The 26249-nt window shown below is 45.8% G+C and overlaps 1 protein-coding gene across 1 annotated transcript in view; it reads right to left on the bottom strand.

Moving 5' to 3' along the window:
- Nucleotides 1-2718: 2718 nt before the first annotated feature.
- CERCAM (cerebral endothelial cell adhesion molecule) overlaps nucleotides 2719-26249 on the bottom strand; it is a 55878-nt gene continuing 32347 nt past the window's right edge. The window contains exons 9-12 of the mRNA XM_082262664.1: nucleotides 21352-21484; nucleotides 16281-16408; nucleotides 9338-9541; nucleotides 2719-3158 (exon numbers count right to left, since the gene is read on the bottom strand). Of these exons, the coding sequence (XP_082118790.1) occupies nucleotides 2921-3158; nucleotides 9338-9541; nucleotides 16281-16408; nucleotides 21352-21484 (703 nt within the window). The 3' untranslated portion in view covers nucleotides 2719-2920. The remainder of the gene's footprint in view (nucleotides 3159-9337; nucleotides 9542-16280; nucleotides 16409-21351; nucleotides 21485-26249) is intronic.

The raw sequence follows: 26249 nt of genomic DNA, 5'->3' as shown, positions 1-26249 counted from the left end.
CAGTCTTCTGGGACACCTCAGAGGTCCCCAGAAGATTGCCGGACCAAAGCGCACCCGGCTGTTGGGCCGCACTTGCAATGCCGGCGCTGCGGAGATGAGAGGGAGAGAATCGAGGCTTCGGGCGGCCGCATCGCTGGATCGTAGGACAGGGGAGTGTGTGTTTATTAAAGGTCAGCAGCTACACTTTTTGTAGCTGCTGACTTTTAACACAAAAATGAGTGGAACTCCGCTTTAAGGGCCTGTTCACGCCACATGCAGTGCAGTGATTTTTTTCTGCATCAACAATGCATGGACAGTAGGGTATACGAGTTCCAAAGGCATGGCTCAAACCAGTGCAGAGCGTTCCAGTTCCACAAAAAAAAGTAGAACATGTTGCAATTTTTTCTGCACTGAACTGTACTGGAACACAGTACAACACCTGAAAAATGCACCGGAAAACACCTAGATGTCCCATAAATGCATCAGAATGCACATGTCCTTATTTAAGGACAAGAAAGGGAAAAAAAATGCACCGAAATCACATCAATAAACATACCGTGTCCTAACCATTAACAGAGCTCAACCCAAATACTTCTTGACTTAACTACTTATCTTATAAGGATACTCTTAAGCTTCCACTTTATGGCGACACTCGTGATGACCGCCTGTATATTTACGAATGTGTTGATCCGGCTTTGTTAAAGCGGAGTTCCATCCAAATGTGGAACTTCCGCTCATTTGCTTCTTCCTCCCTCCGGTGCCACGTTTGGCAACTTTCAAGGGGGGGGGGGGGGGGGGAGACAGGTACCTGTTTTTGACAGGTACCCTTCCCCACTTCCTAGAAATGGCGCCGTAGCGAAGTTTGGCCCCATCATCCTACCCTCCACTGCTGAGCCAATCCAAATGTGCAACGCGCTTCGCGCATGCGCAGTAGGGACCCGCACATGAAGCCGCGAGGCTTCACTACCGGGTTCTCTTATCGGCGATGGAAGCACCCGACAGCCGATGAAAACATCGGCTGCGGTGCCGACATCGCTGGACTCCAGGACAGGTAAGTGTCCTAATATTAAAAGTCAGCAGCTACAGTATGTGTACAGTGTGTGTAGCTGTTGACTTAATTTTTGGAGTGAGGGGGCAGAACTCCTCTTTAAGTCATACCTTTTTCTACTTGTAAAACCTAGAGTTGATAGTAAGCTATAATTGTACCTGTGCTTTTTCAAATAAAGCTTTTTTTGGAAAAAATAAAATGTACCGGAACGCATCAAAAACACTTATGCAGAAATACATCTGGACTGCGTTACTATAGTGTGAACCGGCCCCAAAGGATGATTGTACTTGTCATGCCAACCTAATTACACAGGTTGGTTGAAGACTGACAGGATGCTTGGCAGAGGGGGCCATACCAACCTGTCCACGCTTCCACAGATCAAGGAACCTGTCCCAACTGGGGGCAGCTTCATCCTCTGCCCAGGTGCCACAAAATTTGATTCCCGTCTTTAAATAAGCCACCTGCCACTTGGAGGCATAATAAACTTCATAGGCCTAATTGGAGATTTTTTACCTATGCACAAAAGAAGAAACTGCCCACCTGGAAGACAGCTGTGCGACTTCCTTTAGGTTGCCCAATGGGGATTTAGTAGCAGTGTGGACACATATAAAGCTAAAAATACAATTCCCCTTTAAAGCTAAAAATACAATTCCCGTTTAAATGGACCTGTTACTCCAGAGTTATAAAGTGAAAGTTTCACCCAATATAGATTTCACCCCTTAGGTGAAAGTCGTGATTGGTGGTGGTAAGAAGATGCAATTTTTCCAGCCACCAATCTCCAAGGCCCACATGAACAAGGATCTGGACTTTAAAATGTAATGTTCCAAATACATTCAATTATCTCATACAATAAGCTATCTATAGGGGCATTCAAGTCAAACCAGGACTTTAAACTTTACAGGTATAAAAAAGGGGGTGGTACTACACGCAGTACTATGTGGCAAGCGTGTCCTATTAATAGGCGGTGCAGCTGTGGGCCAGTCCAGAGACCGTTAATCAAGATGGCAGGCAACAGCGTTAATGCGTGCATGGAACATCGTTTGGTGATGACGCTTCTTGTGAACGAAGGGGTAAAAACCCAAGGATAGCTATAGAAGATTTCAAGCACAGTACGGGGATGAGACACTCAGCCACAGTAAGACATCTAAATGGTCTAAATGTTTCAAAGATGGCCGTACGTCCATCAGTGACGATCCAGGCAGCGGTGGTTCCCAGCCCATAGCAGTCATTCCTGTGAATATTCAGCTCGTGGAATGCCTGATCCTGTCGTAAAATTGCACACGAGACTAATCTTTTTTTTTGGGTGGTGGCCCGTACGGTGAACGAGAGACGAATCTTTCTGATGTGAAGTGAAGCAGGCTATCCTAGGATGGTTCCGACGTACTCTTAAATCTTTCTGGGCTGAGGCTTTCCAGGCATTAGTTGTTACAAGTGTATAAATGTAGCAGGTATGTCGAAAAACAAATGCAGATTCCAAATTTGTTCTCTTATTATATAAACTCAAAAGTCCCGGTTTGATTTGGACGCCCCCTCGTATATACTGTATATATATTTTTAGGGATAAGAATGACCGTATTTTTTTTGTTCCACTTAGGAGATATTTTCCTATGTTCGGGATAATTTACCACATCCGCCTTAAGTTAATGAGTTTAATATTTTCTGGACAAAAATCAAAGGGAAAATTGTAATAGCTCCTGATAAAATTATATTTCTTTGTAATGTTTAATTTATCCAGTAACGTTGGACCGCAGCAAGAATGGACCAACTGGGCAAATCCCTCTGAGAATAGAGAAGTCACATCTACAACAGTGAAAGTTCCTTTCCACGCCTCTGACTTCTTTTCCAATGGACGTACCAAGCACCAGTGAAAATTGTTCAGCCAATGTCCTAAGATCACAGCTCATCTCGTGACGGGGACTGCATCCCGCTATGAACGTTTCTCCGTAAATCCTTCAGCGTCTTCTGTGATCCGCTCCAATCTGTCTGCACGTTGTCATCATCCCAGAGGGTGGAGGTCTCGGTGTCACTCTCCCAGTTGGGTTCTCCGGTGTAATGGGTTGGAAAGACGAGGAGCGGCTGGACTGAGAACACTCTTAAGTTTCGGTTGGAAAAAAAGCGTTTGTATTCCTCACTGGTGGGCAAAGGAGAGAGAAAAAGTCAGAGGTAAATAAATTATTCATGAGGTATCCGCTACATATTACCCAAAGTAACCAATTCTTTCCGCTATATGGTTGGCCACACACCTCTAACAATTTGGTTACACTTCTTGGCCCCATTTTATGTCTACCAAAAGACAACAAAATAAATGCACAATAGGATAAAAATCTTTACCTGTGCAATAAATGAGAAATCACCTAGGCCTCTCAGTGCTGCCTCATACAGCCCTCACCACCTTGCCTATAATAACTCCAAGCCCTCCAAGTGCTGCCTCATACAGCCCCCACCTTGCCTATCATAACTCCAAGCCCTCTCAGTGCTGCCTCATACAGCCCCCACCACCTTGCCTATAATAACTCCAAGCCCTCCAAGTGCTGCCTCATACAGCCCCCACCTTGCCTATCATAACTCCAAGCCCTCTCAGTGCTGCCTCATACAGCCCCCACCACCTTGCCTATAAACTCAAAGCCCTCTCAGTGCCGCCTCATACAGCCCCCACCACCTTACCTATAATAACTCCAAGCCCTCGCAGTGCTGCCTCATACAGCCCCCACCACCTTGCCTGTCATAACTCGAAGCCAAGGGGAGGGCTCAAATTCCACAGAGAGCCTCAGAAGTAATTGGTAAGCCCATATACATAGTGGAGGGGGGCTCATAAGAAGACTAAGGACAGGTAATTGCTTTCGGGCTTATTCACATGGACAGCAGGCTCTACTACCCCTCTGAAAGGTGATCAGTTTAGAGCTAGTTTACAGGCTCTAAACAAATTATTCAATCCCAATGGTGTTTTTCCATTGAACTATGATGCTGCAAGCACCATAGCAGTGCTTGGCACGCAACTGCGGCATGCTCCCATTGATTTCAATAGGCTAGTTTGCAGGCAGTGTCATCAGTCAAGCTCAGCATGCCAAGCTAAAATTGTTGCACCGTGAAGAAAGCACTGCGACCATGGCAATGTAAACAGTGCCCACCATGTCCACTTAAATAAGTCCATAATAAACTTTGGTTACTGTAAACATACCATGTTCTTCATTACTAGGCCATCACATTGGAAAGACCATAGAGATTTACTAAAACTGGAGAGTGCAAAGTCTGGTGCAGCTCTGCATAGAAACCAATCAGCTTCCAGATTTTATTGTTAAACCTTAACCACTTAAGCCCCGGAAGATTTTACCCCCATTCCGACCAGGGGGTATTTTGCGATTCGGCACTGCGTGACTTTAACGGACAATTGCGCGGTCGTGCGACGCTGTACCCAAACGAATTTGGCGTCCTTTTTTTCCCACAAACAGAGCTTTCTTTTGGTGGTATTTGATCACCTGTGCGATTTTTTGATCACGCGCTATAAACAAAAAAAGAGCGTCAATTTTGCAAAAATAGCAATATTTTTCAAATTTTTTTATATGAAATTCCCCAAAAAAAAAATTTAAAAATCAAAATTTTTTTACTTTTTCGGCCAATTTGTTTTATGCTACCTATGTTTGGTTTGCGCAAAAGTTATCGCGTTTACTAACAAAGGGAAAGATTTCTGTCATTTTTGTTGTTTTTTTTTTTAACGTGTAATGGCGGCGATCTGCGATTTTTTTTGCGGTACTGCGACATTGGGGCGGACAGATCGGACCCTTGACTGACATTTTTTACACTTTTGGGGTTACCAGTGACATTTCTACAGTAATCAGTGCTATATATATGCACTGTTACTGTAAAAATACACTGGTAGTGAAGGGGTTAACTTTATTTGGGAGGGAGGGGCTGTGTGTATCCCTAGGGGCGTGCTTTCTACTGTGATTGGCTGGGGCTTGAGCTGTATGGACACTGATCAACGGATCTACATACTAGATCCGAGTGATCAGTATCCTAACAGCAAGGAGAATGACAGGCAGCTTGTTTACACAAGCTGCCTGACATTCTCCCTCTCCCCCGCCGATCGCCGAGTGACCGGCGGACATCGGGTCCGCCGGTCACACGCGCGGGGGGGGTCCGTGACCACGCGGGAGCGCGCCTCCGGCGGCGCGCGCTCGCTCCCTAGACCCTCACAAGCAAGCAACATAGCCCTACGTTAGTTTGCCTGTGAGGGGCTGACTGCCGACGTAGATCGGCGTTAGGCAGTCGGCAAGTGGTTAATTGAAAAAGCTGAAGTTACAAGCTGATTGGCTATCATGCACAGCTGCACCAGATTCTGAGTGCTCCGGTTTTAGTAAATCAACCCTTGCTGGCAGCACACATTCCAACTCTTGTCTTACAATGCGGTTATCTAATGTTTTAATTGTTCGATATTTTCAGCAATGTCAGCACCAAACGTTTTTCTTACCCCGCAGAACAAAACAGTGATTTTACAATACTGCTGGCTACCACAATACATACTTACAATCACACAGCACATGTGTTATACATTTCACGTTTAATCCCTTCCAGCTCATTCAGTCACATATAACCTCATCCATTTTCCTAATCAACTGCATCTTATGCAACCTGGCACATTCCAACATTTCTGTACAGTTTAACCAGTTGCCGACCACCCGCTGCAGTTTTACTGCGGCAAGATGGCTCGGCTGCGCGAACCGACATTATTGTACGTCGGTCGCGTGCGGGGCTAGGGGGCGTGCGCTCCCACCGTCCCCGCAATGTTCTGATTCGGTTCAGAACCGATCAGTCATCAGGTCCAGGCCAATGATTTTTGGCCTGAACCTGGTGATCGGTTCTGACCAGTTGCATAACGTCCTATGCACGTGTAATGTGAACACAAGCACAGGAAATGATGCAATCTTCTCTCCTGAAGCTCTTTTCGGTTCCAGCGTGAGAGAAGAGAGCATCAGACAGTGAGTACACAAGCACTACACTGACACCAGTACACATAGGCGCATATTTAACCCCCTGATCACCCCCCAATAAACCCTTTCACTCCCTCACAGTGTACACTATATACAGTATACAGATAATTTACTGATCACTGTATTAGTGTCACTTGTGACTTCAGTTAGTGTGAGAGACAGTGGTAGTAAGAGGCAGTCCCAGATAGGTTTAGGGTACCCGCCATACATCCCCTAATAATGATCTAACCCCCTGATCACCCCCAGTTAACCCCTTTATTGCCCTGTCACAGTGTCACTATTCTAGCGTACAGATCTTTTTTATGATCACTGTATTAGTGTCACAGGTGACATCAGTTAAAAATGGCCTGGTCATTAAGGAGGGTAAAACCTTCTGGTCCATTAGTGATTAAAGGCAAACTACTCAAAGAAAATTCCAGATACTGGATTATCCTCAGCTTCAGCCCTTTTGGAGTTCAGCATGCAGCAAATAAAGTCAGAATTCCTCATACGAAAACAAATTTAACCACTTCCCGCAAAGTCACGTACCTGTAACTCAATTTGCTGAAGTGGTTGTACCGGGTTGATATGCAGCTGCAGACATCACCCCAGTACCTTTGTTTAGAGCCAATGGTTGGCTTTGTAATAACCAATGTGGCTAAGCAGCGGGAGGGGACATTTCCCCCCCCCCCCCTCCCGCCGCTCTGCCTGGGTCTCCCATCCCACGGGAGACCTGAGCAACCAGCCAGCACATCTGCCGGCTGCCCAGAAACCAAAACAAAGCAGGAATTGGCTTTATTCGGGTCTTCGAGGTAGTAACCCGGAAGCGATGTTACGGCGTCACTTCCAGTTTACTCTGCAGCCCACTGCGCCAGTTTAAAAAAAATCCCAAGTATTCAATAATGCTGATCTTAGCGTTTTGAATACTTTGAAGTGCAGTGGAGGGATCTGGGGTCTTTTAGACCCCAGATCCCTCCATAAAGAGTACCTGTCACCGCCTATTACTGTCACAAGGGATGTTTACATTCTTTGTGACAGCAACAAAAGTGATCAGATTTTTTTTTTTTTAAAGGGACAGTAAAAAAAAAAAAAATTATTTTTTATAGTGCCCCATTTCTCCGTGCTCGCATGTCAAAGAAAACGCATATGTAAGTCTCGCCCACAAGTGTAAACAGTGTTCAAATCACACATGTGAGGTATCGCCGCAATCGTCAGAGCAATAATTCTAGCAAGAGACCTCCTCTTTAACTCTAAATGGGTAACTGTCATTTTTACCACTTCACCAACCACAGATTAGAATTCTACAAGGTACTCAATCAATTCACCCACAAATAATGGGGAGGGAACTCCTCCATTACTCTATGAACTGCATACACAAACCTCAACCCCAATGGATGCAAGCTCGACCTCCACCTTAATTTTTTCTAATGTCAGTGATATACATACACATATAGACAGGAATGGGGAGGAAAGTCTGTCTTTTGCAACTTGGGGGCTTTGCTTGTGATGTATTCACAGAGACATGCAATCCTACATAGCAGGATCGCATAGCCTCTGATTACTTTAGTGAGAATGACAGACGGCTGTGTTTACATCAGCCGTCTGTCCTACTCTCACTGCATCGGGAAATCGCGAGTGGCCGATGGCCATCGGAGCCACCGGTCACACGCACTGACTCCACAGCCGACAAGTGGGCGCGGGAGCACGCCTCCGGCAATTCGCGATCGCCTCCTATCTCGTCCCAGGCTAGCGCCGTACCATGTACGCCACTTTGCCTGGGAGCGCCAGACTGCCTCCATACAACTGCGGCGGGCAGTCGGCAAGTAGTTAAATGTCTTGTCATTGCGGGTATATGATTGTGTATATGGGATTGTATGGTTGGGTTTTCTTTAGTTTTTTTGTATTTTGTTGGTTGCGCCAGATGGACTTGTGTCTTCTTTCAACCTGACTATAACTATATTTTTGATTAAAGATGGCGATAGATAGATCTATATGGAGTATGCGCACACATTTTGTTCCCCACTTGTGAGAGTCAATGTATATATCTAGCATACATAATTTTATTCATTTTTTTTTTTTTGCAGAATTCAAATCTAGTTCTACAAAATAAGGTGGAGGTCGAGCTTGCATCCATTGGAGTTAAATTTTTTTTAAAGTGTTGCCTACGGAGATTTTTAAATACCGTAATTTGTCTCCCTTCCACTTGTGTGTGCAATTTTAAAGCGTGACATGTTAGGTATGCATTTACTCCGTGCAACATTATCTTTCACATATTTAAAAAAAAAAAAAAAAATGGGCTCACTTTACTGTTTAGTTTTTTTTATAATTGAATTGAAATTATATATATATATATATATATATATATATATATATATATATATATATATATATATATATATATATATATATATATATATATATATATATATTTTTTTTTTTTAAAAATGCGTTTGAAAGACTGCTGCACAAATACAGTGTGACATAAAATATTAAAACGACAACAATTTTATTCTATAGGGTCTCTGCTTAAAAATATAAATATGTCCATAGCCGAAGGTCAGCTGTCTTGTGTAATGACAACAGATGTAATGACAGCCGAGCGGCTTCTCAGCTGCAAGGAGCGGGAGGGGACGTCCCTTCCCGCTGCTCGTCCGGGTCTCCCATTCCACCATACAAGACCTGATCAAAGCCGCATTCGGCTCTGATCGGGTCTCCGTGTAAAAAACCCGGAATTCATGTCATGACATCACTTCTGGGTACTCTGCGCCAAATTAAAAAAAAATGTCAGCATTCAAAACAACCAAACTTGGCGTTTTGAATGCTTTTAAGTGCAGAGGGGGGGGGGGGGGTTTGGGGTCTTTGAGACCCCCAGATCCCTCCACAAAAGTACCTGTCAAGAAAAAATGTAATGTACGAAAAAAATCGGCCAATACCGATATGCGATGACCAAAATATCGGTAATAAAAAAAAGAAATCGGTTGATCACACACATATATATATATATACACATATATACACACACAATGTTTGGGGGTTCTAGGTAATTTTCTAGCAAAAAATACTGATTTTAACTTGTACACAACAAATGTCAGAATAAGGCCTGGTCTTGAGGTGGGTAAAGTCAGTGACTCCAATTGATGACAAAGCGCAAGCATTACAGCCAGGGAATCTGCATTTTCCAAAGGAGGTCAGCAGTGGCAGACAATGGAGTTCTTTCTACACTGGTTTCCTGTAAAACGATTCGTTTTTAATATTTGATTGCAAAGTGTGTGGCCAGCACAAGCTTGATGAAGACAATCTATAAGATCTATGAAGTTTGGTGACGTACAGCCGGGCTACTTACTTTGTGTGCGTGTCTGCCATAATAGGCAGGAATTCATCCACTGGGAGCATTTTAGATAATGGATCAGCGTTCAGCAACTTCTGCGCCCCCTGCAGGGAGATCATATAACAGAGAGTCCAGTAGGAGTAATCTGCCACCACTAAGTTCCCCACATCCTCCACCGCCTTCTCAGGATCTGTAGTGACTTGTTTCCTTCCAATGTATCTGTTAGAAGATGAATGGTTAGCTGGCGTCTTACCAGAAAGTAACATGAGATAAAGGAATACTAACAGATGACTTAGATCACTGCCTGCTGATTGGTTACCATGATTTTATATTCTTTGCCATACGGAATACTAACAGCCAACCAAGTAGTATGGCAAAGAATATAAAATCATGGTAACCAATCAGCAGGCAGTGATCTGACAGCAGTAAATTCTGATTGGTTACTACAGGACACTGCATATTGCATACCAGTAGTGATTAAAGCTGGTCATAGGTGAGTAGAATATTGAATATAAAAAAAAAAAAAACTGAACGATTGTTCTATTGTTTAATGGTTAGTGTGCGCAATTTGACTACCGAAATCCAATTCTTTATGGGGGGAAAAAAAACAAATAGTCACGTTGGAAAATTGTTAGAATGAACAATTTTCTAACCAATCCATCATTAAAAAAAAAAAAAAATGTTCAAAGCAAAATACGCATGAGCCTGTCAAAATGTTAACCCAGATCAAAGAAAAAAACAACACTTTAAAGGGTAACTCCTTTTGTGGGAGAAAAAAAATAGCAAAGAAAAACAATATAGCGTATACAAATGCAACAAGTCATGTTGTAATGGATTAAAAATGACCTCTCCTTTTCAATCTGCAGCTGTTGTAATTCTCTGCAAATGCAATGCAATATGGCTACCTGGAGCTGTTCTGTACACAGAATGTATACTGACCACACCCCAGAAACATCATTTCCTGCTTGTGTGATTGGCTCACCAATTTTCACAGAAGTCTGCCTAAAATACAAGTCAGATTTTTGGCATCCCCTGCAGCAAGAATGTAATTTTTGGTGAGATACTCCCCAATGGATGAATGTTCTGTACACACCCCAGAAACATAATTTCCTGCTTGTGTGATTGGCTCATTAATTTTCCCAGAAGTCTGCCTACGATACAAGTCAGATTTTTGGCATCCCCTGCAGCTAGAATGTCATTTCTCTATCGCTCATTGACAGACGTAGTCCTTGGTGATTCAACAACCTCGGGTTATGCTGCCCTCTACAGGAGTAGGACTAGACAGGAAAGAAAACGTTCTGGCCACACCCTAGGGGCAGTCCCAGAGGGTATATCCTCTCACTTCCTGCTACAGCAAATCAGTTTTTTTCTGTCTAGTTAGGAGTAAGGACCTAGATACCTTGCTGGGATCTTCGGTCCTGGCAGGATTTTTTTCTTAGAAAAGATTTTATAGACAGCTTTTTTTCTCCAGTGTTCCTGTGAGATCTTCAAGCAAGAAAGCTGAACTGGGCGACGGGCTGGATGTTGAGATCCAGTGGTCACCCCAGTTCAGCCTACGAGCGCGTGCAGGCCATAGCTCCGCGCTGGGTCGGCCGCGACATAGTCCCACTGGACGGGGACTGACCCTGCGAGTTAAACGTCTCGCTGAAACGCCAAAGACCATGAGTCACGGCGTCCGTATTGGTCGACAGCCCTCCTACCTCGGTGGAGAGGGGTACTGCCAGGAGTTGGCGCCCGCCTGGTTCCGGTATGGTGAGTAGTATGTTCCCCCTTTCCCCCTGACGGGTCTTGTGGTGAACGCGGGCCCCTCTGTAATGGTAAGGATGGGTTCCCCTCTATCCTATAACATGTCACAGATCCCCCTAATTGAGTGTGATTTGTGTGTACAAGAAGCCAGGAGGCTTGGTTTGGGAGCTGACAATCTAATTGTAAAAATGTGAAAATGATTGTAGTCAGTGGCAGTACTGGAACTTTACTGTGATAGTATAAGGTATCCTACCTGTCAGAAGCCACAGGGCGATGTCCATACATGTATACTGCATTCCAGATCATTCCTCCAGCTAAGCAGATGCCTCCCGACGGCCACGGACCACATACGGCCCGCCAGGGTCCGGTACCGCCGACCATGCTGACCACCATGAGGGTGAAGGGTTGTGAAGCCGAGATCCTTCTGCAGACATGCCGCTATTCTGTGCAGGCCGCCGCCATTGTCTGGTAGATCGCACGAGGCCGCCATTTTGGTGTAGCCTCGTGTCTTCAGCATGGGGCGGCCATGTTTGAGGTGACTCAAACACCTCATGGAGCCAGGGGGAGGCGCCGGCAGGCATGTTAAGGGGCGGAGCCGCCTCCTTTACCCAGGAAATAGGGCCAAGACTTCCTGTCTGTAACAAGACAAGCACTGAGCAAGCTGATGAAAACTTCTGTGCATCAGGGATGAGCCTTGGGGTCACTCTCGGGTCCAAAAAGGCAGGCAACACTGAGGGGCGCTGTTGCGACTGGGGGACACAAAAAAAAAAAAAAAAAAAAAGTTTTTTACTTTGTCATTTTTTGTCGCTGGCAAGTGTCTTGTATAATCATTGACCCTGCCGCATAGGTATCCCCACCTGATCCCCTCAAGGTGGCCGCAGGACCCTCCAGTACCCCACTTGTTTTTAATGCATTGTCAGTTTTGGAGTCTTTGGTATCCCGGGTGGAGGTGGCCTGTCAGGGACGGGGGTCAAGAAGCGACCCCCGCCTACCCCTATTGTTTATCAGATACTTCAGGGGCTGTTGTCTCAGGTAATATCTCCTCAGCAGTGAGGAGCACGTTTCTGCCTCCGCCATAGCACAAGAGTGGTGGATGCACTAGTTGTGTCCGTCCGGGAAACCTTTAGTCTTGAGGTTACACCGGCAGAGGTAGCTGAGACTGAGATTCCTTTTTGGTACTTGTTAGCCTACCAAAAGGGCGAAGGATTTTCCTTTACCCAAATGGGGTCGTTTTGAAACGAACTCCTGTTATTTCCAAACGCATGGCTAGGTGCTATCCGTTTGAGGAATTCCTCTTTATAGGATAGACGGTACCACCTGCTGTCTTGCCACAGACTGTTCGGATAAAAGGACCTCGTAACAACGAGGACCTGCCTTTTCGGCTCATAAAGAGTTGTTTGTTCCGCGAGGGCGGGCGATAAGGCAAAACCCTCCAAAGCCCCTTTAGAGGGGTTTCAAAGGGCGCTGGTCGGCTAAACAAAAAGTCCGGCTCAGCCAAGCCTGAAGATACAGCCTGATGCGCCCCTACCCATCTCTGGGGGGGGATGTCTTCACCGGTTTCTGGAGGACACAGGATCGAGTTTCGATCACTTCCACCGGTGCGATTCTTCCCTTCTAACATTGAACGGTTTCAGGGGTTCTATTCGAACCTATTCACAATGCCCAGGAAAGAGGGCAAGGTGCGTCCAAATCTGGACTTGTGAAGAAATAGAGTCCATCCGTACAGTGGTGGCCTCCCTGCATCAGGGGGATTTCCTGGCGTCCATAGACATTTAGGATGCCTATCTTTATATCCCCATCATCGCAGGACATCAGCGTTTTTTCGCTTTCCCAAAGATCATCCCTGGTTCCCACCAGGAGACTGAACTATCTGGGCCTAAGGTTGGATACATCCTGGGCAAGAGAGTTTCTCCTTGCTGGGAAACTCCAGAAGGTTCAGTCAACGATTCGGATGTTGCTGTCCGTCAATTGGCTGGGACTGATGGTGGCCTTAGAGGCAGTACCGTATACCCAGTCTCATACCCGAATTCTCCTGAAGGAGATTCTTTTTTAATGGAATCAGAATTCCGATTCCCTGGACAATCGGATCCGGTTAAGCGAGCGGACCAGGAAGTCTCCGATGCTCAACCAGGGGAAGTAATTTCTTCTGATAGTATCCAGATTACCAATAAGGGTATCGGAACTGAGAGCGATCAGATTTTGTCTGATTTACTGGATCGAGCAGCTCTAGAGCAGCCAGATTCGGATCCAATCGCATATGGCCTCTTCATCCAGAGGTTTTTCACTAGCTGTCCCTTCATTGGGACATCCCGGATGTGGATCTGTTGGCACCTTGGCTTAACAGGAAGGTGCGGAGGTTTGTAGCTTGCGCCGCGATCCTCTAGCGGACGCAGCAGAAACGCTGATCGCCCCTTGGGGGCAGCATCAGCTACGGCATGCCTTCCATCCTCTCAAGTTGCTGCGGGAACTTCTTCGCAGGATAGAGGTGGAGGGAATTCCAGTTATTCTGGAAATTCCGGACTGACCTCGTCGAGCCTGGTACGCCGACTTGGTGAGGCTAGTCGCGGACGCTCCTTGGAGACTTCCTCTCAGGGAGGATTTGCGGTCTCAGGGACCGATCTTCCATCTTGCTTTACAGTCGCTGGCTTAATGGCCTGGCCATTGAGACCCAGGTACTGAAGGACAAGGGAGTGTCAGCTTCAGTTATTCCTACCTCCAGTTAAAGCAAGGAAAGCGACTTCCAGCACATGGAAGTCTTATATTGCATGGTGTGAATCTATTGGATTTCCCCCACATACCTATTCGGGGGCCCGAATTTTGGTCTGTCTGCAACAAGGGGTTGAGCAGAAACTATCCTTGAGCACGATCAAGGGTCAGGTTTTCGGCATTAGCAATCTTCTTTCAAGAAACCTTTGGCTAATCATTCCTTGGTGCCGAATTTCATCCAGGGGGTGCGACATCTGGCTCCGCCAGTGCGCGCACCCTTACCGCCTGGGATCTTAATTTAGTGTGGTCGGTTCTTCAGAAACTTCTCTTTGAAGATATTAGGGAGATTCCCTTGCTTACATTATCCCAGAAGGTGGCCTTCTTGGTGGCCATTACTTCTGCACGCAGGGTGTCAGAACTGGCCGCATTATCTTGTCGTTTCCCATATCTGGTGGTTCATAGGGATAAGGTGGTTCTTCTTCCGAATCCATCCATCCTTCCTTCCTAAAGTGGTTTTCAGAGTTTTTCATCTGAATAAAAGTATTGCGTTACCTTCCCCGTGTCCTAAGACTAGCCATCCTTGGGAGTTTGCATTACACTCCTTGGATGGGGTTCAGAAAGATACACTTGACTACTACGAACTTGTTTTCGTAAGACGGACTCACTTTTTGTGATCACGGATAGCCCTAGAAGGGGGTTGCCTGTGTCTGCCGCGACCATATCTACATGGATCAGTCAGACGGTGGTACAGGCTTATTCTATTAAGGGTCGGAATCCTCCGTTTACTGTTAGGGCGCACTTCACTCGAGCGCTCAGTACTTCCTGGGCCTATCGCCATCAGGCGTCAGTGGTCCAGGTATGTAAGGCGGCCACCTGGTCGTCGGTACATACCTTTACAAAATTTTATAAGATTGATGTGATGGCATCGGCGGATGCCTCATTTGGCCGCAAGGTTTTGCAGGCCGCAATTTGAGGAGACCGGTGGTCTACCTCGGGGGTTTTTTTCTGTTGAAGAATTTCTGTTGAGTCTCATCATTGAGGATGAGCATTGTAAACTTCTAGTTGGCACCGGTTGGGCCTTCTAGATTGGATTTGATTTCCATTTTCCCACCCCTCATTTGTGGTACTGCTTTGGGACGTCCCGAGGGTGTTGAATTACCGAGGACTAAGTCTGTCAATGAGCGATAGAGAAAAATGGATTTTTGTAAAATCTTACGGTAAAATCCTTTTCTCTTAGCTCATTGACAGACGTAGTACCCGCCGCTCTGTTTTTGAGTTGGGTTAAATTCTCTAAACACTGCTTTGTGACATAACTGATTTGCTGTAGCAGGAAGTGAGAGGATATACCCTCTGGGACTGCCCCTAGGGTGTGGCCAGAACGTTTTTTCCTGTCAAGTCCTACTCCTGTAGAGGGCAGCATAACCCGAGGGTGTTGAATCACCGAGGACTAAGTCTGTCAATGAGCTAAGAGAAAAGGATTTTACGGTAAGATTTTACAAAAATCCATTTTTTTGTTGATACTCCCCAATGGATGAATGTTCTGTACACCCCAGAAACATTTCCCCGCTTGTGTGATTGGCTCACCAATTTTCACAGAAGTCTGCCTAAAATACAAGTCAGATTTTTGGCATCCCTTGCAGCAAGAATGTCATTTTTGGTGAGATACTCCCCAATGGATGAGTGTTCTGTACACACCCCCAGAAACATAATTTCCTGCTTGTGTGATTGGCTCACCAATTTTTCCCAGAAGTCTGCCTAAGATACAAGTCAAATTTTTGGCATCCTATGCAGCAAGAATGTCATTTTTGGTGAGATATTCCACAATGGATGAATGTTCTGTACACACCCCAGAAACATAATTTCCTGCTTGTGTGATTGGCTCACCAATTTTTCCCAGAAGTCTGCCTAAGATACAAGTCAAATTTTTGGCATCCTATGCAGCAAGAATGTCATTTTTGGTGAGATACTCCCCAATGGATGAATGTTCTGTACACACCCCAGAAACAATTTCCTGCTTGTGTGATTGGCTCATTTTCCCAGAAGTCTGCCTACGATACAAGTCAGATTTTTGGCATCCCCTGCAGCAAAAATGTCATTTTTGGTGAGATACTCCCAATAGGAACACGTCTAAAGGGATGCAGGCCCAGCAGATCTTCCCATTAGAGCCCTGCAGCTGCCACAGCTGATAATTATGAAACCACTCCCATTAGACCCCACTCAGCACAGGGGAACAAACAATGATTTCTTCAGAACAAAAGTTCGGAATCTGCAACAAAGTTTGTTATAATCCTTGTAATATACAGAGATCACCCAGAGGGGAATGTTTTTTTCCTCAAAAAAAGCAGAGTTACGCTTTAATGCTAAAAACAAAAGTAAACAGATGATAGGTGGAACATTTTTGATGGCTGTATTAATTGTGCATCATCGAATGATTTCAATTTTAACTTTTTCTAACCATCTATGGCCAGCTTTGACCTGTATGCATTGGTGGTAAGTGACACCTTACATCAAGTCCCAGTCCAGCTGGGCTGTATGAACTTCATCCAAAAGACGGATCATCTTTCGCTTGAAAAACGATTCAAAACGCACGTCATCTTCAAATATTAGAGTCACTTCCAGCTGTTTATCTACAATCTAATAGAGAGAACAAAGTAAAAAAAAAAAAAAAAAGTTAGCAATTTTCATCCATAGGACTACAGTAAAGTGTACTGCTAACTAACATTCCTCTGTATAACCTTCCTCGCCGCTCTTCTCTTCCTAGTATACACCTCCGTGTAATTCTTCCCCCGATTGATCCTGCCACAACTTGTTGGTGGACCAGCAGTCTTTATGGCCTCTTTTCTGCTGGTGACCTGAATGTTTCTGCAAATACACTATATTACCAAAAGTATTGGGACACCTGACTTTACACACGCATTAACTTTTATGGCATCCCAGTCTTAGTCCGTAGGGTTCAATATTGAGTTGGCCCACCCATTGCAGCTATAACAGCTTCAACACTTCTGGGAAGGCTGTCCACAAGGTTTAGGAATGTGTCTATGGGAATGTTTGACCATTCTTCCAGAAGCGCATTTGTGAGGTCAGGCATTAGTGTTGGATGAGACGGCCTGGCTCACAGTTTCCGCTCTAATTTATCCCAAAGACGTTCTATCGGATTGAGGTCAGGACACTGTGCAGTCCAGTGGAGTTCCTCCACCCCAAACTCGCTCATCCATGTCTTTATGCATCTTGTTTGTGCACTGGTTCATCAGTCATGTTAGAACAGTAAGGGGCCATCCCTAAGCTGTTCCCACAAAGCTGGAGAATGAAATTGTCCAAAAAAATCTTAGTGAACAGATCTACCATCATATTTAGCATTTTTTTCAGCGCAACATCTGCCTATTTCAAGAATGGAATGTCTTCATAAACTACTCTGTACAGAACATAAAACTTACGATTTTTTTTTACTGCAGCTGACCAAAACCTCTTTATTGCATTTGTGTACTTAGAAGTAAGCTAGTCATAAAACACATAGGGGCTGCCACTGACTACTTTCTGGAAAAATTTACTGCCTGGCTGTCTCTGGCTTCAATATCCTCAGGGGCAACTGATGTATGCAGATCAGGAAAGTCATAGGACCTTATGCTTGTTCCAGTGACTCAGTGTAGAAGCCAGAGTGTTTGCATGACAGCCAGGCAACTGGCTTTTTTTCAGAAGGCAAGGTCCACGTTGGCAGCCTCTGTCTCCCATAAGATAAGTTTAAAAGTATGTCCAACTTCTCTTTTGGGTCACTTACTGTTGCACTGTTATGACCCAGAATCAGCCGACAACGGAATAAAGCCTGCTGTCAGCTGACATCACAGCCAGACTCTGGAAGCATTCTGACCATATTGTCGGGATCCACCCAGCTGCCTGATTGGCAGCTGGCTCCAGCTCTGAACGTGTGGCTGATGGCCAAAGCCAGCTGTGCCCGCCCCCTCTCCAGCACAGCGCTCCAGTGAGTGCTGGAGGGGCAGAGTGGAGAGCACTGACTGACAGTCACTGCTCTCCTATTCAAGAAAACTGCGGGTGATCAGACATGTGGCTTAGAAACAGCAGGAGACAGATGCAGCATTACCTCCCTGCTGCAGCACAGAGGTGAGTATATGTTGTTTTTTTTTAAATAAATCTCCACTGCAGGCAAGCAGATCATCATATCAGTAAAATATTACTACAGGTACTTCTATAATGCTGTCAAATTACACAATGCTTATATATATATATATATATATATATATATATATATATATATATATATATATATATATATATATATATATATATATATATATATATACACACATATATACATATATATATACATACACACACACACACACATATACACACACACACACACAGGGCTCGACAAACCCCGGGCGCCAGGTCGCATTGGCGACTAGAATTAGCAACCTGGCACCTGGAGTGCACTGCAAGAGGCGTCCTGTCCCTTTTGTGCCCGCCCCAACCACTCACCCAGTGCACGGACTTCCGCGCCGTCCCAAAATTGAGGCCGCGGCTTTTCGGCCTTCTTCAGTGAGAGAACGGGGAACTGGCGCCCTCTTGTGGTAGCCGGGAGTTTGACAAGCAGTAACTAATGGCTGTTTCCCCTACCTGTCAAACTCCTTCCCCAAGAGGAGATAAGGAAGTTTTTGCAGGCTTCATTCTCCCTGTCCACTTACCTTTGCTTAAAAGGTAAGTGGACAGGGAGTGTGGTTGTTATTAATTTATTTTTTTAAATTAACAAAAAAATGTATTTTTCTTTTTTCAATTATAAAAAAAAAAATTATATATTATATAATATATATATTTTTTTTCCTCATCACCATGCCACAGCTGAAGGCCCCTTCCACACAGGCTGTCTGATCAGGTCCACCTGTCAGTTTTTCAGGCAGACCTGATCGGACCCTTCATTCTCCTCTATGGAGCAGTAACCTGCTGCCATCTGATCCTGTCTGCCAAAAACAGACGGATGGTGGTTCTATTTTCTATCCATCCAGTGGATAGAATCAGATGGCATCGGATGGAAACAGACAGTCTGTTTCCATCAGATGCCACTGGTTCTCAGCACACCGGATCCCCTCAGCTCAACTCAGCACTCTGGATTCTCGGACAGCACCCCGAGACATCCTCTTCCTCAAACAGGAGGAGAGACAGCCTTCCTCTCCCTCCTGGGACTCTGCTCCCACCAAAGACGCTAAGTCACGCACTCCTCTCCGACTTATACCCACTCCCAGAATGCTTTGCTGCAGAATCTGTCTTCTGGGGTAGTTACAAGCCCGATTGTGTTCCTGATTGGGTTTCCTCCACTGCCGAAGGAGCATGGATGCTCCGAAAGCTAGCAACGCCCATCTTTCCCTCCGCCTCACAGGAAGTGATGTCGGGCTGACAGGAAGTGGAGCCCCACTGAGAGTCCTCCACCACCACAGCACCATCAGACAGGCTGTCAGACAACAGCCTCCATGCACCACCGGCACCCCTGCTTTCCACAACGGTATCCAGGAGAAGATGGATGATCCCATTCACCTACCGTACCGGCCTTTACTTACCTAAGAGTAAGTCACTACGTTTTTTGTATTAATAAACCTTATGCTTCAATAAGCTGGCGCTGCTTTCTTTCTGTTTATTCTCCTCAGAGCCTCTCCTTGCTCCAGCTGGCAGCCGCTTTTCGTGGGCGCCGCCCCCTTTCACCTCATCCTTTTATATATTTTTCTACCCATTTTTACTTTTTATATTTTTACCTTTTCCCCTCATGGTGTGCCACGCACCAACACCAGAGAGCGCCATGTAATCATTGACTTTATGCTTGGTTTCCTCCACTGCCCTATGAGAAGCCTCTCACAGAGTCAGTGGGGAGACTTCCCCCCTCAGCAGACACATCTGGAAGCCATGACACCCTGACCAAAAAGAAATCATGGCCCTGCTGCTAGGCAGACAAGGCCCACTATGCATTTACCTAGCACCTACCTGTAGGGTGCTACAATCTTTTTTATTAGTAATGGCGGCGATCTGCAATTTTTAGCGGGGCTGCAACACTGCGGCGGGCAAATCGGGCCCCTGACATTTTTGACACTTTTTGGGGACCAGTGACATTAATACAGTAATCAGTGCTAAATAATATGCACTGTTACTGTATAAATTACACTGGCAGGGAAGGGGTTAACACTGGGGTGATTAAGGGGTTAAGTGTGGTCTTAAATGTGCTTGCTAACTGTGGGGGGGGGGCTCTGTGAAAGGCACACAGATCGGTGATTCAGCTTAGCTAAAACATGCGACCTCTGTGTGCCTGTCTGACAGGAGAGCTGCCTGCTTTGTTTACATAGGCAGACAGTCTTCGGGGAAACTGACAGAAGAGCTGTGGGAGGCCGGCGGCGATCGAGCCCGCTCCATTCGCGGTCTGGCTCCCGCTGTGTCTAATCCCAGTGGGAAAGCGGCTCCAGCGGCATGCGTCCGCCACTGAAACCGCGTGCACATCATCACGTAGATCCCTGCTATTTATTAAAAATGTACCTTCTGGGATCAGGGACGTGTCCCAAGAGGTTGGTGGTACTTCTGCTCCAATTGCCTAGGCCAGCCTTTCTCAACCTTTTCAACACAGAGGAACCCTTGAAATAAATTTCTGGTCTCGGGGGAAAAAAAATCTACAACTCATGACACATTGGTGTGACAATCAGTGGGAAGAATGCTCCTTACTCTTATCATTGGGAAGAAATACCCACTTACAGATAGCTAAAAGGAACAATGGTGTCATTGGGAACTTATCTGAGAGGCAGAAATTGCCCATTGCTCAAGCAACCCCTAGCAACCTCCGGAGGAACCTTAGGGTTCCACAGAACCCTGGTTGAGAAACCCTGGTTTAGATGAGGAGGTACAGCTGACACAAGGCTAATCCCATCATAAAGGATCCTTCAAGAGAATCAAATTAGCCACCAAACAATAGGTGAATTGGAATCCACACCTAGACAATGGTTTGACTAATCAGGATCTCACTCCTGCCGGGATCAAGCTCAAAAAGTACAACACACATTATTACAAGTATAAACACATCCACACAGTAGACAATAGCTGAGTTAATTAGCACAATTAATGCGTGGAAGACAGGTGGTTGAGCTGATATTAGCATCTGCTATGAGTGACTGTCTTGTGGACACATGGACTTGAATCTAAAGCAGCATTACTCCAAGGGCCCCACATATAGTGTCTTTCATTGCCAGTGATGGGGACTACCCTCACATTGCTACACTTTAGATGCGCCTCTCTTTTTTATACTCCGTAGCTCCTGCTGGATTTTGCTTCTAATCGCCTTGGTGGAGGCACCATTTATGGATTGATACATTGCTATAATCTTTTTATATGGACTATAAACTGAAGGACTTCTGAATAAATGGTTGTAGAACGAATCATCTGAGTTTCCATAATTTCTTATGGCAAAATTTGCTTTGATATACGAGTGCTTTGGATTACAAGCATGTTTCCGGAACAAATTATGCTCGCAATCCAAGGTTTTACTATATATACACGTATACGGATTTGTGTAGTAATAAAACAGGAAACCTTACCTCTTGCCAGATCTTGTAATGGCTCAGAAAACAGCCCACCTCCCCTTTGGTAAGAGTCCGACCAGAGAATGGATCATAAAACCCCGGCAATAGATTTACTCCCATATGTTTGATGTGACTGCTGTTCAAAGCACTGGAAGAATTTGAGAAACAGAAATTGAATACTACAAAGGGACAGTAACAGACACTTTCAATGACTGGTTACTTACAGCAGGGCCGTCTTTAACACAGGGCAAAAAGGGCAGCTGCCCTGGGCCCAGTTATTGTTGTGGGGCCCAAAGCAGCTGCCCCTTGAGCCTGCACTGCCTGCAAATGGGTAATAAGTGGAGGGCCCAACAAAATATTTGTCCATGGTCCAATATTAAAGACGGCCCTGACGTACAGACAATTATATATAATACAAAATACTGACACACAAACTGGGAGATATATAAAAACTAGAGGCTAAAAAATAAAAAGAACTACCTTTAAAACCGCTATTTAGCAAAAATCTTTCTCCAGGATCTGCTTGGATGCCCTCTAATCTTTACTCATCAGTCCCACCATCTTAAACAGGGCACGCCAATCAAACATTAACCACTTCAATACAGGGCACTCTCACCACCTTCCTGCCCAGGCCAATTTTCAGCTTTTAGCGCTGTCACCCTTTGAATGATAATTGTCATGCAACGCTGTACCCAAACACAATTTTTATCATTTTTTTTTTTCCTACAAATACAGATTTCTTTTTCACCTCTGGGTTTTTTCTTTTTTGCTAAATAAGAGACCGAAAATTTTAGGTTAAACATTTTTTAAAAATGTGTGTAAATAAGTACATTTTCTCCTGCACCACCGATATGCGGGCACTCCTAGGCAGCCCCCATATGCGGGCACTCCTAGGCAGCCCCCATATGCGGGCACTCCTAGGCAGCCCCCATATGCGGGCACTCCTAGGCAGCCCCCATATGCGGGCACTCCTAGGCAGCCCCCATATGCGGGCACTCCTAGGCAGCCCCCATATGCGGGCACTCCTAGGCAGCCCCCATATGCGGGCACTCCTAGGCAGCCCCCATATGCGGGCACTCCTAGGCAGCCCCCATATGCGGGCACTCCTAGGCAGCCCCCATATGCGGGCACTCCTAGGCAGCCCCCATATGCGGGCACTCCTAGGCAGCCCCCATATGCGGGCACTCCTAGGCAGCCCCCATATGCGGGCACTCCTAGGCAGCCCCCATATGCGGGCACTCCTAGGCAGCCCCCATATGCGGGCACTCCTAGGCAGCCCCCATATGCGGGCACTCCTAGGCAGCCCCCATATGCGGGCACTCCTAGGCAGCCCCCATATGCGGGCACTCCTAGGCAGCCCCCATATGCGGGCACTCCTAGGCAGCCCCCATATGCGGGCACTCCTAGGCAGCCCCCATATGCGGGCACTCCTAGGCAGCCCCCATATGCGGGCACTCCTAGGCAGCCCCCATATGCGGGCACTCCTAGGCAGCCCCCATATGCGGGCACTCCTAGGCAGCCCCCATATGCGGGCACTCCTAGGCAGCCCCCATATGCGGGCACTCCTAGGCAGCCCCCATATGCAACATTGATGGGCACTCAGGCGGCACTAATGGGCACTGTGTGGCACTGATAGGCAGCACTGATGAGGCACTGACAGGCATTACTAATGGACACTGATTGGCATTTTTAATTAGCACTGATTGCCATCCCTGGTGGGCTCTAGTTGGCATCCCTGGTGGGTCTGCACAGATAATCAATGAACAGAAAGAAAGCAGCGCCAGCTTAGTGAAGCATAAGGTTTGTTAATACAAAAAACACATAGTGACTTACTCTTAGGTAAGTAAAGGCCGGTACGGTAGGTGAATGGGATCATCCATCATAGGCGCCTAATGAAGGAGCACGGATGCTCCGAAAGCAAGCAACGCCCATCTTTCCCCTCACAGGAAGTGATGTCAGGCTGACAGGAAGTAGGAAGTGGAGCCCCACTGAGAGTCCACCACCACAGCACCATCAGACAGGCTGCCAGACATCCTCCACGCACCACCGGCACCCCTCCTTTCTGCAACGGTATCCAGGAGAAGAAGATGGATGATCCCAATCACCTACCGTACCGGCCTTTACTTACCTAAGAGTAAGTCACTATGTGTTTTTTGTATTAATAAACCTTATGCTTCACTAAGCTGGCGCTGCTTTCTTTCTGTTTATTCTTCTCAGAGCCTCTCCTTGCTCCAGCTGGCAGCTGCTTTTTGTGGGTCCCCTCCCCCCGTCCACCTCATCCTTTTTTATATGTTTCTACCCATTTTTTAGTTTCTATATTTTTACCTCATGGTATGCCACCCACCAACATCAGAGCGCCATGTAATCATTGACAGATAATCAATGTGCTGATTTATCAGTGCAGACCCCCGTCAGGAGAGTCTCCGATCGGCTCTCCTCTACTCGTGCCTTGTCAGCGCGAATGGAGGAAAGCCGAAAAACGGCACTTCCTGGTTATGATCTGGTTGTGACCAGCTGTGATTGGTCGCAGCTGATCACATGGTAAATAGCCTACGTCATAGGCTCTTTACCGGGATCGGAGGTGCGGTTTGTCAGAGTGACAACGCACCACCGATCGCCGCTCTGCACGCCTTTGCGGGTGCACGCGAGCGGCTTATCCTGCTGGATGTCAGGACGACCCAGTCAGGATAACTGAGTATACGATGTAAATAAGCATAAGCAGGGGCCTCTTCAGTGACAGCAGCATGTTATCAATCTCTAAATTTATGTGTATTGTTCTGATGTTTAGATGGACCAGCTACTGTGTATCAGCCTCTGACATGTTTTCTCTAAAACCCCGTACACACGATCAGAAAAATCATACAAAAAAAAGTTATTGATCGTACAATCAGATTTTTAATACACAGCTTTCGTCTTAATAGGTTGCCGGTTAACCGGTTGCCGACCGCCGCAAGTACATATACTGCAGTGGTCAGCCCCAGCCAGGCAAAGTGACGTACCGGTACGTCACTAGCCTGTCACTTCCTTGTGAGCCAATAGCGGGCGAGCGCGTGCCCGCGGAGGCGCGCGCCCGCCCCGGCTCGTTCCCTGGGAAGTCCGTGCGTGTGACCGGCGGACCCGATGTCCACCGGTCACTCGTGATCGTCCGCCGTGAAGGGAGAAAGGCAGGCGGCTAATGTAAACAAGCCGCCTGTCATTCTCCCCGGTGTAGGAATGGTGATCATACGGTTCTACTATGTAGGACCGTTGATCACTGTTCCTACACCAGCAGCCATGTCCAATCACAGTAAGAAGCACACCCCTAGGGACACACTTAACCCCTCCTTCTCCAATACAGTTAACCCCTTCCCTGCCAGTGTCATTTTACAGTAACAGTGCATATGTATAGCACTGATTACTGCAGTAATGTCACCGGTAACCCCAAGTGTCAAAAATGTCAGTCAAGGGTCCGATCTGTCTGCCGCAATGTCACAGTACCGCAAAAAAAAAAAAAAAAAAAAAAAATTAAAAAATAAAAAAAAAAAATTAAATAAAAAAAAAAATCGCAGATCGCCACCATTACGCGTTAAAAAAAAAAAAAAAAACACCAAAATGGACAGAAATCTTTCCCTTAGTAAACGCAATAACTTTTGCGCAAACCAATCAAAATACGCTTTTTGCGATTTTTTTTTACCAAACATATGTAGCAGAAAAAAATTGGCCAAAAATGTTATTTTATTTTTAAATTTTTTTTGGGGAATTTCGTATAAAAAAAATTTGAAAAATTTTTGCAAAATTGACGCTCTTTTTGTTTATAGCGCAAAAAGTAAAAATCGCACAGGTGATCAAATACCACCAAAAGAAAGCTCTGTTTGTGGGAAAAAAAGGACGTGAAATTCGTTTAGGTACAGCGTCGCACGACTGCGCAATTGTCCGTTAAAGTCACGCAGTGCCGAATTGCAAAAAAACCCCTGGTCGGAATGGGGGTAAAATCTTCCGGGGCTTAAGTGGTTAAATTATCCAAAGGGACAAACACTTAGCCCCAGTTCACACTAGGGCGACCCATGAGGCGACCTGGTCGCCTCACAGGTCGCCGCAGGTCGCCTTCCATAGGAAAGCTGCGGACCCGTTCTAATAGGAGCGACACAAGTCGCTCCAACTTAGAAAAAGGGTCCGGAGCTTCTTTGGGGCGACCCGGAGGCGACCGCCATAGACTTCAATGTTATGAAGTCCATGGTGGCCGCTCCGAGGTCGCGGCGCGCTGCTCGCACCGCGATCTCGGAGGTCGCCGCCCGAAGTCGGATCACCCCTATGTGAACGGGGGCTAAAACTTTCCTTGTACAATACCAGATCATATGGTTTTCATTCAATCAGTACAGTTTTCATCCAAAAATACAAAACAATACATTACATTACTTCCCAATTTTTATTGTCGTACGAGAATTTTCGTACTTTAGTAACCTTTGTTTTCGATATGGAGCCTAGCATGCAAAAAAAAAAAAAAGACGATCATTCGTTCGATAATCTCATCGTGTGTAACTGGCTATACTCCTAGTTTTTTATATTCCAGAAGATTTGTACTTTGTATACAAACTTTAAAACCCAATAAAACTTTTTGGTGAAAAAAATTAAAATCTGGATCCAATAATAATTTTCAAATGCAGTTTTTTTTAAAGTTAATTTAAAGGGTAACTCCAGCTTTAGCAACATATTGTATCCCTATTTAGGGTGTAAAATGTTGCTAAGCAGCCCCCATCCATGACAGCATGCAGGGGTCCTTTACTTCCGCAGCCATGGTCACTTGAATTTTGCATGGCTGTGCAGGGCTTCATCCACATCATTCTTTCACAGAGATCTGTGATCAATGGAACTACAAGTCCCATCTGCCACCGTGGGTAGTTCTCAATGAATCCCAAGTGTAGCTAATTCAGCAT

The sequence above is a fragment of the Pelophylax lessonae genome (assembly GCF_965119305.1).
Source record: "Pelophylax lessonae genome assembly, chromosome: 7".
Classification (NCBI taxonomy): Eukaryota; Metazoa; Chordata; class Amphibia; order Anura; family Ranidae; genus Pelophylax; species Pelophylax lessonae.
Note: the sequence above shows the minus strand (reverse complement) of the source record. Positions and strands in the feature narration are given on the sequence as shown.